Consider the following 12,464-nt stretch of genomic DNA (forward strand, 5'->3'; position numbering starts at 1 on the left):
GGTTCTTGGATTGTCGGCGCCGTTAAAGTAGTCAACGATTATTAATGCTACTTGAACGGCACTGACAATATTCACTTATTCTTCCGAGGCTCATTGACCTCATCACTAATGGAATCCATTCGGACCCGTGATGAAGGGCGTTATGTTTGGTGAGCTTTACCCTGGGGGTTCGTGGTTCCTTACCCAGTAGACCGGTAGGTTCACGATCAAAGAGGGCATAGAAGAAGAATGGTCTACTTGGGTTATACTAAAGTTTGTGTGTGTGTTTTTATATATCGGCCTTTCATTTGGCACTGAGTTGGAAGTCGAAGCACGAATTACATTTTAGTTTAGTTCTCGTAGCGCTGCTTGACCAACCTATGATTCCATCTGTTCCATGAACCTGAATGAATCCCCTCGCTCCAGTCCCCTCCTCGACCCCGTCTCCAGTGCTTCCTGTTCTCACGTTTATCCACTTCCTGTCTCCGCCCCCCCCCTGTACCATCACCCCCCCAGAACGCGGAGGTGTCCTGTCAGAGGAGGCCCTGTCCCCTCCAGTGTTCCCACCCCGTCCCGTCGGAGAGCTGCTGTCCCGCGTGCGACTCCTGCCTCTACCAGGGCGGCGTGCACGCCCACAGGCACACCTTCGGCTCCTCCTCCGACCCCTGCCAGCGCTGCACGTGCGTCCAGGGAACGGTGACGTGTGTGCGCGCGCCCTGCCCGCCGGCCCCGTGCCCCCGACCCGTGACTCCGCCTGGACAGTGCTGCCCCCGGTGCCCAGGTAGGGCCCCTCGAGGACACCACCGGGCGCCGGCAGCTCAGGAGGGAGCGCGGGTTGGCCGGTCACCCCAAGGTTGCTGGTTCGATCCCCGGCTGCTCCTAGAGTGTCGAGGTGTCGCTGAGCAAGGCACCTCGAACTGCTCCCCCAGAGCTGGCCGTCGGCGTGTGAATGTGTGCATGAATGGGTGAATGTTAGGCAGTAGTGTAAAGTGCTTTGGGTAAAAGCGCTTTATAAATGCAGTCCATTTACCGTCATTACTTACGTCAGGAAGTCAAAGGGGTCAACATCGCCGTCTGCAGTATCTGAATCTCTGTAAGGTTGGACCGCTGTGATCTCCTTCAATTAGGACCAGTAAAGTCACCCTTATTTCTCGGGAACCCGTCACGCCTGTGAAGCACTACGCTACATTTATTTTACTGACGCTTTCATCTTAAGCAACGAACAATAAGAGTATCCGACCGTGAAGATACAACCCGGAAATTAAAAACAGTAGTACTGTGTGTTCACACTTTTATCCCTGTGTCTGTCTGTCTGTCTGTCTGTCTGTCTGTCTGCCTGCCTGCCTGCCTGCCTGCCTGCCTGCCTGCCTGTCTGTCTGTGTCTGTCTGTCTGTCTGTCTGTCTGTCCCTCAGTGTGTATGCTGGATGGACGGGAGTACCAGAACGGACAGCAGTGGACCCCCCAGTCCGACCCCTGCTCCAGGTGCACGTGCCAGGTGTGACAGACACCGACCCACCCTGGTCCTGACAGCAGTCAGCGGTCTTTTGAAGCCCAGACGCCGTGTACCACCTACAGCATTACAAGCGGTCGATAAGCTAATCCCTGGGACTCTTTCCAGGAAGGAGAGGTGCGCTGTGTGTCCCAAGAGTGTCCCAAGCTGCCCTGCATGCACCAGGTCCAGGACCCAGGGACCTGCTGTCCACGCTGCAGAGGTAACACAGACAGTACAGTACAGTACAGTACAGTACAATACAGTACAGTACAGTACAATACGGTACAGTACAATACCGTACAGTACAATACAGTACAATACAGTACAATACAATACCTTTATTTTCACTCGAGAGACACTGAGGTTCCTCTCATTTACAGTGGCGACGAGCACGCGAGAATACACACAATGACAAGGATAACACATAACAATTACGATCAAATATATCTATAAAGTATATACAATACAAAAAGGGCAAGAATAAAATAGGATGAAATACTAAATGAGAATGAAATCAGCTAAACAATTGCAGTTAAAAATAAAGCTTGACATTTACATTAAACCGCTTACACTAACCAAAAGAATAACCAACGCATCTCCTCAAGCTCATCTGTATAAACAACAAATACAATGTTAGTAGAATATAAATATATATTGTATTTATATTTTAAAGTGATGGACAACATTCAGGCCACGCCCCTCCACTCTTGAGTCGAGTTAATTGGCTGACTTTGAGATGTATAATAATACACTTATTGAACGTCTCACACCTAGGAGATTCGATAGTGTGTAACGGATGCATCCCTCTGACACATCCTGTGGTTATTTTCCATCTGACCGTCTCAGGGTGCATGTACGACGGACGGGAGCACGCAGAGGCCAGCAGCTGGTTCGCTGACTCCGCCTCCTGTATGAACTGCATGTGTGTGGGCGGAGTCACCACCTGCTCCCAGATCCGCTGCATCTCGCCGTGCGTCAACACCATCCGGGTGGCCGGCGAGTGCTGCCCCCTGTGCGCCGGTGAGGAACTGCACCCTGTTCTGTATTCACAGCCTGCGCTCAGCGATGTTATCCCAGCATCAACCTCACACTTCATTCATTATGCTTTTTAGCGCTGTCATTGCACTATGACCGTTACACTACACTATTACAATACTACTATTATTATACTATTACTATTACATAGTAATAAAAAACTATTTAAAAAAAATTATGTAGTGTAATAGTTATTACACTACACTATTGCTGTTGCAATAATTGACTATTCTGATACTATACTAGTATTACAATATACTGTTTCTAGTATCACTTAATTACTTCATCATGATAGTAATACTATCCACTAGTATATTCCTTGATTCTAGTCCATCACTGGAGGTGACCAGTTGTGATGAGTGTACGGTCTGACGACGGACTGCGTGTCTTCCTGTCCGAGCAGACTGTCTGTTCGAGGGCAGAGTCTACAGTCCCAGCGACAGTTTCCATCCTGCAGACGACCCCTGCCAGATCTGCACCTGTGAGGTAGGCTGCTAGTGGCTCTCTTCCAACGCATGGTAGACGGCTGAGCTCCAGTCGACTCTACTCTACCCGTCTGTTTTCATTCTCCATCGGGATAAAGTTTGAATTGTACCCGCCAACTGGCATATATATGGGTGGAACTCTGTCTGGGTTCTGAGGGAACAGAGGCGATACCCACAGCAGCTACAGAGAAAATACTCACTAGAATCATCATCTAGTGCAAGACATGCACCAACCCGCTAATGTTTTGGATAGATGAGCTGCTATAGAAGCAATGTTTTTTATTAGCTTCACTAGTAGTCGGCCATCGTCTTGCAGTGGCTTCCACAAAACCCCTCATGGGTCAATCGTTCCCGTGTGTGTCGCGGTGAAGATGACATCCCCTCAGTTCCATGTGGCGTCCATGACGACCTCGACGTTGATGCGGTTCTGTCTTCAGTGGAAACGCAGCTGGTACCAAAAGCGAGTAGAGTTGGGCAGAGCAGAGGGGAGTTGAGCCGGTACTGGGTAATAAATGAGCATGAGGCTCCTGGAGGCTCTCCCACGCCCCTACACCGTGTGTGTTCTTCAGGTGATGCCAGACGGCGAGCAGCACCTGCGCTGCTACCGTAAGCAGTGCCCCAGTCTGGTGGACTGTCCCGTCAACAACATCCTGTTCTCTGGACCCGAATCCTGCTGCCCTGTCTGTGCACGTCAGTGCCTTTACACACACACACACGCACGCACACACGCACGCACGCACGCACACACACACAGATAAGGTCAAGTGCATGAGATGGTGTATTCCTTATGTTGTTAATACGCTTTCTGTGTGTGTGTGTGTGTGTGTGTGTGTCTGTGTTTATGTGTGTGTGTCTGTGTGTGTGTGCGCGTTGGTGTAGAACCGCTCAGTAACTGCACTGCCACCCTGATCGGTAATGAAGTCCTGGCTACCGATGACCCATGTTTTACCTGTCAATGCAAGGTAACCATAGTAACCAATCAATCAATCAATCACCTCTGAATCCCATCCCTCAATAAGTGATGTCAATATAGTCAATCTTTTTTTCTTTCTTTCTTTTTTCTTGTCTGGACTTATGTGCTTGTGTGTGCTTGTGTGTGTGTGTGTGTGTGTGTGTGTGTGTGTGTGTGTGTGTGTGTGTGTGTGTGTGTGCGTGTGCGTGCGTGTTTGTGTGCGTGTGTGTGCGTGCGTTTGCAGGACCTAACGTGGACGTGTCTCCACCGGAACTGCCCCCCCCTCACCTGCCCCGTCGGTGAGCAGCTCTCCCTGCCCGACTCCTGCTGCCCGGTGTGCGAGGGTAAGACCCCCCACGCCCCCACCCTAGCACCCCACCCCCAGGGGAAACAAGGGTCCTAATAATAATATCACAATTTATACAAATAATAGAACCTAGTTTCATGTTCATTTAAATATATTAGAAAAATGTCTTCTTGCACCCAGAGATGGCTCCCTTCTTCTCCCTCATTAACATAACACCATTATAATAGCGCTGCTATGTTCATTGGGACTCTCATTGCCGCCGAAGGGAGAAGGTTTGAGACTGAGCGCATGCTAATCCCCCCCTCTTCTTTATTGTGTATTGAACCTCAGTATTGTGTTTATTGTCTTATTAAATCAAATACTTTCTGTGAAGGACGCTTCTGTCGAGAAGTGTCCTCTAATAAACAGTAGTTCACCTGACGCTGCTGTTATTAAATCAAATACTTTGAGGACTCTTCTGTCGAGAAGCGTCCTCTAATAAACAGTGTTTCCTTGATCTGATTCGTTTCTCGTGCGCCCGGGCAGAGTGTGTGATCGAGGGCCAGGACGCCCGCGTGCCCAGCGGCAGCAGCTGGACCGACAGCGATGACGACTGCGTCACCTGCACCTGTAACGTAGGTGACGGAGGAACCCCCCCCCTCCGACGGAGAAGAGACCGCACAGTGTTTACAATGTGATGAATTGACTCCAGCATCGCTATGTTCTCTCTCTCTCTCTCGACGTGTCTCAGCTCGGACACATTGAATGCAGCATCGAAGAGTGTTTACATCTGGTGTGTCAGGGAGAACAGATACCCATGAAGACGCCCGGGAAGTGTTGTTATGAATGCCAAGGTACTGAAGCTGGTGGGAGCCCCAATCAGGTCATCATGATGAGTGACAAACGAGTCATGCGTGTGTAAAGCGTATCCATGTGTGTGTCTTTGAGCCTTGTGTTGTGACTCCCGGCTGAAAGGTTCTGGGTTGCCTATTCAACGACCACAGCCTTACCTGTAGGCGTCCATTGATTCATCCCTGCTCCTTAGTGACAGGTACAGTAAGGCGCTTTGGAAGGAAGCGTCTGTTAAAAGATTTCATGGTAAAATAGTGTGTGTGTGTGTGTGTGTGCGTGCGTGCGTGCGTGTGTGTGTGTGTGTGTGTGTGGATGTGTATGTGTCTGTGTGCAAGCATGTGTGTGTGTGTGTGTGTGTTTCTGTGTCTGTGTGTGTGCGTGTGTGTGCGTGTGTGTTTGTGTGTCTGTGTGTGCGTGTGTGTGTGTGTGTGTGTGCCTCACAGCCTCGGGGGTGTCGTGCACGTACCAGGGTGCGCTCTACCAGCCCGGGGAGCAGTGGGCGGTGGACGAGTGCACCGGCTGCACGTGCGTGGCCGGAGACGTGCACTGTGGCACCGAGCGCTGCCCCCCCCTCGCCTGCTCTGCAGTCAGTAAACACACACACACGCGCACACACACACACAAAGGCACACACACATGCACGCACACACACACACAAAGGCACACACACACAAGCAGGCACGCACACACACGCATGCACACACGCACATGCACACACACATGCACCCACACACACGCACGCATGCACGCAAACACGCACGTACAGCTGCAATCTATGCATTATGAAACATGAACACGTCTTTTTAGTTGTCATTTGTTAAGGGGTTTGGGGAGCTAACGGGAACCAGTTGCTGCGATTATTCTGGAGGCAGAAGGTTTAGAATCAAAAAGCATCTTCTTACGAGAGCAGCAGACACAACTCTGAAGTCTCGCTCGGAGAGACCTCAGAGCTCTAGTCGAGGCCAAGGGTCCCCAGACCGCGACCTCAGAGCTCTAGTCGAGGCCAAGGGTCCCCAGACCGCGACCTCAGAGCTCTAGTCGAGGCCAAGGGTCCCCAGACCGCGACCTCAGAGCTCTAGTCGAGGCCAAGGGTCCCCAGACCGCGACCTCAGAGCTCTAGTCGAGGCCAAGGGTCCCCAGACCGCGACCTCGGCCGTCCCCCTCGAGGTTCGGTGCGGACTCCAAAGCGCTGTCGTCGTGGCGGTTGTGTCTGCAGACGGAGATGCCCGCGGCGGCCCCCGGGGTGTGCTGCCCCCACTGCCTGCCGCGCCCGGCGACCTGCATCGCCTTCGGGGACCCCCACTACCGCACCTTCGACGGGCGCATGCTACACTTCCAGGGCGCGTGCACGTACGTCCTGGCTCAGGACTGTCAGGGCGGCCACTTCAGGTACGGGGGTCTCTACTCTAGGGTTACGTAGAGTCCAGCTTCACTCAAACTGTAACCATAGCAACAGCCAGAATGTTGTTGCTATGGTTATCTTCAAAATGTTGATACGATGATATGCAAGTCCTTTGTGATTTATTCATAGGGAATCAGGGAATCAGAGTCATTTGATTGGAAATCAAATTAATTTGATTGGACAAGGAACATTCAACGTGCCCTTATATAGAGTATAACAGCACTGGGAGTTTTCATACCCGTCTCAAAAAGAAGTGAACTCGTGTCATAAGCAGTGAACTCGGCGGAATCCAAAGTTTTTCAACAGATTCTTATTTCACCGGTTACACAATAAATGGATATATTTTTACAGATAAGGGGTTCCTGATACCTGGTAACTGGCCTGTGGTTGCCTTGGCAACAGTCCAGTTCAAATCCAGTTGCAGAACGATTTCTGTTTGTGGAGCAAAATAAATGATTAAAAAACATAATCGGTTGTATAAATGCAATATCTCACTTCAGGTTGTGCGCTCTATATCCATTCCCAAACCGGAGCGTTTGGAATGGTTTGGTAATCACATCATCCATCATTCAGTAATCCTGTCTGAAACACCAGGATCTGCTTGGTCCCTTCTGTATTTGAAATACACTCCCAAGACTCAAGAGGTTTCTCTTCCATAGAATCCACGCCACCAACGACGACCGCGGGCGTAAAGGAGTCTCCTGGACCAAGGAGGTCACCGTGTTCATCGGAGACCTCTCGGTGCAGCTTCTCCAGGACTGGGTCGTCAAGGTGTGTGTGTGTGTGTCTGTGTGTGTGTGTGTGTGTGTGTGTGTGTGTGTGTGTGTGTGTGTGTGTGTGTGTGTGTGTGTGTGTGTGTGTGTGTGTGTGTGTGTGTGTGTGTGTGTGTGAGTTTTGATATACATGTGGGTACAAAGCCGAACCACCTTTCTAGTGATGACATTTCTTGAAGTGAGGACATTTTGTGCCGTCCTCACAAAGAAATCCCTGGGATTGCCTACTCTGAGCAATCAGCTGTGTGTGTGTGTGTGTGTGTGTGTGTGTGTGTGTGTGTGTGTGTGTGTGTGTGTGTTTGTGTGTGTGTGTGTGTGTGTGTGTGTGTGTGTGTGTGTGTGTGTGTCTTCAGGTGAATGGCCGTGTGGTTGCTCTGCCCTACCTGAGAGAACCTTACGTCTACGTGGAGCGTCAGACCAACACCATCCTGCTCAACACCAACATTGGGATAAAGGTTTCTATATATTATTATGGGATGGTCACATTCATGTGTTATGGTTATTCCTCCGTGCTCATTCTGAATGGTATACATCTCCGGTATGTTTTTTCTTAAATACATTGCACACATTGCTTTTTTAACTTTGCCTTTATTTTCTATCTTTTTATTTTGTTACTAATTTTTTTACTTTGCCTATGTTTTCTTTAACTTATCTATTTTTTCTATGTTCTATGTGCAGCACTTTGAGTCGGCCTCATGTATGACAAGTGCAATATAAATAAAGTTGCCTTGCCTGTAAGAATAGGGATGTGGAATTCTACTGACATGAATCTTCTCCACCCAACGTGCACATGGAGACATTCCTGATGCTTTGGTGATGTTTAAATATATACACAATGTGTAGACCCAGTCTTCAGTAGGGGTATGCTGCTTCACATTACTTTGTCACTCCAGTTTTTCAATATTAATCTTGGATTATGCTACAGCAGGGGTGCCCAACCAGTCGATTGCGGTCTACCCGTAGACCGCCGACAGATCCCAAGTCGACCGCGAGGGGTGAAGAAGAAAAAAAATATATATATATATATATATTTTTTTTTTAAATAAAATAAAATTTGCGCAGGACATATTCGCGCGGTAGCGCATGCGCTGTCAACAGCAGTTGAAAGCCGTCAACAGTAGTTACGCACTCCTAAACGTTGGCATGGCTGAGGGGAAATGAGCTTGAAGGTAGGTTTGCAATGTTGACACTAGGCTGGTAGATCTCGGAAGGTTGGATACTTGAAAAGTAGATCTTGGGTCAAAAAAGGTTGGGCACCCCTGTGCTACAGTATTCAAAGCAGGTAAGACGAGGCCCTAGGTTGGAAATGGTTGCGTCAGATAACCATCTAGCCATCGTCCAGATGTGCGTGACAGCTGACAGCTGTCTGTTCCGTGGAGCGACCGGCGTACATCTGGTGACCCCTGTGGCCGTCCCTGCTGACCTTTGACCCCGCCAGGTGCTGTGGAGCGGGCGGTCCCACCTGGAGGTCAGTGTCCCGGGCTCCTACAGGAAGCAGACCTGCGGCCTCTGCGGCGACTTCAACGACTTCCCCCAGGACGACCTGCGCATGCCCGACGGGCGCATCAGCCTATCAGAGGCCAGCTTCGGGAACAGCTGGCAGGTGGGGAAGAGCGATCAGAAGCTATACATTTATACTTAGCTAAAAAGTTCATTTTATACATGTATATACAAATCATAGTGCACACGTTGGAGCGTTTAGTTTTAATTTATTGAGAAGAAATGTACTTATGTTTATGTGTTTGTGTGTGTGTGTGTGTGTGTGTGTGTGTGTGTGTGTGTGTGTGTGTGTGTGTGTGTGTGTGTGTGTGTGTGTGTGTGTGTGTGTGTGTGTGTGTGTGTGTGTCCACCTGTGTGTCTGTCTGTATCTGCATGCTTGCATGCGTTTGTGTGTGTGTGTATGTCTGGATACGTGTGTACCTACAAGTGCTTGTGTGTGTGTACGCCTCCATACATCTGCCCGCACGTGTGTCTGTGTTTAACATTTCCGCTACTTTCTCATCCTCAAACCTCAACAAAAAACAGTTAAACATATTTGTATTTGTTCACTGATCTGGGATCTACCACAGTTTGTAGTATGAACGAGATGTGATGTGTTCTGTGTAGGCCACACCCCCTCTGTGTGTTTATCATGGCGCCCTAGCGTAAGCTTTAGGCAGCTTCTTCGGGGACCATTTTATCATTCAAACATCCCCTCCCCCCTGCTGTCCCCCCCCCCCCCCCCCCCTCAGGTGACGAACCACAGCCACGCCCTCACCTCCTGCCGCCCCGGCGAGGACGTGGACCCCTGCCGGGAGGCGGGCTACCAGGCCCGCAAGGGTGCCAACGGGCGCTGCAAGGTCCTGAAGTCGGCGGTGTTCAAGCCCTGCCACCGGGTGGTGCCCCCGGAGGCCTGGCATGGCGCCTGCGTGTACGACCTGTGCGCGTGCGGCGCCAACACCGACGAGTGTCTGTGCGACGCGCTGGAGGCGTACGCGGGTCAGTGCCGCGAGGCGGGGGTGGTGCTGGACTGGAGGAGCCCCGCGCTGTGCGGTGAGCGCCGGGACACGCACACACACACGCATACACACAATAACACACACAGTAATGCACACAGTGATACACACAGTGATACACACAGTAATACACACACGCATATACACAGTAATACACACAGTAATACACACAGTGATACACACAGTGATACACACACGCATACACACCGTGATACACACACGCATACACACCGTGATACACACAGTGATACACACAGTAATACACACACGCATATACACAGTAATACACACAGTAATACACACAGTGATACACACAGTGATACACACACGCATACACACCGTGATACACACACGCATACACACCGTGATACACACAGTAATACACACAGTGATACACACAGTGATACACACACGCATACACACAGTGATACACACACGCATACACACAGTGATACACACACGCATACACACCGTGATACACACACGCATACACACCGTGATACACACACGCATACACACAGTGATACACACACGCATACACACCGTAATACACACAATGATACACACACGCATACACACAGTAATACACACAGTAACACACACAGTAACACACTGTAATACACACACGCATACACACAGTGATACACACACGCATACACACACGCATACACACCGTAATACACACACGCATACACACAGTGATACACACACGCATACACACCGTGATACACACAGTGATACACACACGCATACACACAGTGATACACACACGCATACACACAGTGATACACACACGCATACACACCATGATACACACACGCATACACACCGTAATGCACACAGTGATACACACACGCATACACACAGTAATACACACAGTAACACACACAGTAACACACTGTAATACACACACGCATACACACAGTGATACACACACACATACACACACGCATACACACCGTAATACACACACGCATACACACAGTGATACACACAGTAATACACACAGTGATACACACAGTAATACACACAGTAACACACACAGTAACACACAGTAACACACACAGTAACACACCGTAATACACACACGCATGCACACCGCAATACACACACGCATGCACACAGTGATACACACAGTATTACTACCTTTAGTAGTGTCAGTCCCACCTGTGGTTATGGTGGTCCTGGTACTGGTAGTACCACCAGCAGTAGAGTTAGCGCTGGTGGTGGTGGGTGTGTTGCCGTGGACTCCTACTGTTAGCCCCCGCGGTGGCGGTCTAACCCCTCCCCCCCCACCCCCCCCCCCCCCCCCCCCCAGCGGTGGGCTGCCCGGTGGAGAGGGGCTTTGTGTTCGACGAGTGCGGCCCCCCGTGCCCGGTGACCTGCCTCAACGCCGACGTGCCGCTGGGGGTCATCGAGAGCCACTGCTTCAAGCCCTGCGTGCCGGGCTGCCAGTGCCCCGCCGGGCTGGTCCTGCACAGCAGCCACTGCGTCCCCCCGGACAAGTGCCCCAAGATCATCCACGGCAACGCCGCCCGGCCCCCCGGCGCCCTGTGACCCCGCCGGCCCCCGCGGCGCTCGCCACAGCCCCCCGGCGCCCTGTGACCCCCCGGCCCCCGCGGTGCTCGCCAACCCCCCCCGGCTGGGTTTGGATGGGTCCGGCGGCACCTTGTACAGTGGACTGAACCAAACCAAACTGCAAGTGATGCTCACTTATCTCCGCGCTATATCCCATGATGCACTGCCCAGTTTCACCGCCGTCGTGTTCTTCTCACAGAGATGGTCCGCGACAGACGGCGTCACGGCGGTACGTGGTCAGTGTCTGGATTCACCGTATTACCTGCCCTACTTGTACTCTAGTAAGAGATCGAGGGAGCAGTGAGCCCATCCAAGTACAGCCTCCCACTGCACTGGGAGATACCTCTCCACTTTCTATTCTATACAGACACATTATTAATCGCTGTATACACACATATATATATGTATATATATATATATACATATATATCTCTGCCAAACACAGCTCACACCTGACCTAACCGCTTAAGGACTGCAGCCTTCCATTGGGTTCCAGAAGCCGAATGTCTAAAACCAAAGAACCACTATATTATTGACCTCTGAACTAGGATTACATTCTCTTTGAAACGTAATGTTGAATAGGACATATTTTATCCATGCCGTTATTCATCGTCTGTGATTATCTTGGATCATAATTATTTATGAGTGGCTCTTTTGTGATTTTTAAGTTTTCTGGATGTTGGAACACAATGTTCATTTGTATTTTATTAAATTTTATTTTACTTTAGTTTTTATACTACTTTATACTACTTCAAGAGGAAACTAGGCTGATGGGTTGTGAATATCATAACACCAAGGCGAGGTGCATTTACAGAATTTTTTCCCAATCATATTACACTTTTAATATCCTAAAAATCAGGAGAGCCTTCGCCACGGTACAAGAGCTGTGAGGTGAGTAAATAAAATAACTACAAAATAATAACTGTAACTACATTTCTGCTGAAAGTGAAAAACACTGTATAAGTGGCTTTTGAGCTAGTTACTGCTTCGACTTGAAGCCTGCAGGGGGGGCTAAAGCTCCTTTGCAGAATCCTAATCACGGTGTTTATGATGGGGAACATGAGAAAAATGGACAGATGGAAAAAATGTAATGTCCATCGTATGTTGATCAAGGAAGCTGCATACGAATTAGGA

At 49.9% G+C, this 12,464-nt stretch overlaps 1 protein-coding gene across 1 annotated transcript in view; it reads left to right on the forward strand.

The window, feature by feature from the left end:
• Window positions 1–11,883, forward strand: part of kcp (kielin cysteine rich BMP regulator) — a 40,470-nt gene extending 28,587 nt beyond the window's left edge. The window contains exons 26-42 of the mRNA XM_030366368.1: window positions 496–760; window positions 1,393–1,475; window positions 1,599–1,692; window positions 2,319–2,492; window positions 2,911–2,993; window positions 3,562–3,682; window positions 3,872–3,954; window positions 4,189–4,288; window positions 4,777–4,865; window positions 4,982–5,084; window positions 5,526–5,668; window positions 6,299–6,471; window positions 7,144–7,255; window positions 7,611–7,712; window positions 8,696–8,860; window positions 9,489–9,789; window positions 11,071–11,883. Coding sequence (XP_030222228.1) covers window positions 496–760; window positions 1,393–1,475; window positions 1,599–1,692; window positions 2,319–2,492; window positions 2,911–2,993; window positions 3,562–3,682; window positions 3,872–3,954; window positions 4,189–4,288; window positions 4,777–4,865; window positions 4,982–5,084; window positions 5,526–5,668; window positions 6,299–6,471; window positions 7,144–7,255; window positions 7,611–7,712; window positions 8,696–8,860; window positions 9,489–9,789; window positions 11,071–11,309 — 2,430 coding nt within the window. The 3' untranslated portion in view covers window positions 11,310–11,883. The remainder of the gene's footprint in view (window positions 1–495; window positions 761–1,392; window positions 1,476–1,598; window positions 1,693–2,318; window positions 2,493–2,910; window positions 2,994–3,561; window positions 3,683–3,871; window positions 3,955–4,188; window positions 4,289–4,776; window positions 4,866–4,981; window positions 5,085–5,525; window positions 5,669–6,298; window positions 6,472–7,143; window positions 7,256–7,610; window positions 7,713–8,695; window positions 8,861–9,488; window positions 9,790–11,070) is intronic.
• Window positions 11,884–12,464: the final 581 nt, after the last annotated feature.

This window comes from Gadus morhua, chromosome 9 (genome assembly GCF_902167405.1).
Source record: "Gadus morhua chromosome 9, gadMor3.0, whole genome shotgun sequence".
In the NCBI taxonomy this organism is placed as follows: domain Eukaryota; kingdom Metazoa; phylum Chordata; class Actinopteri; order Gadiformes; family Gadidae; genus Gadus; species Gadus morhua.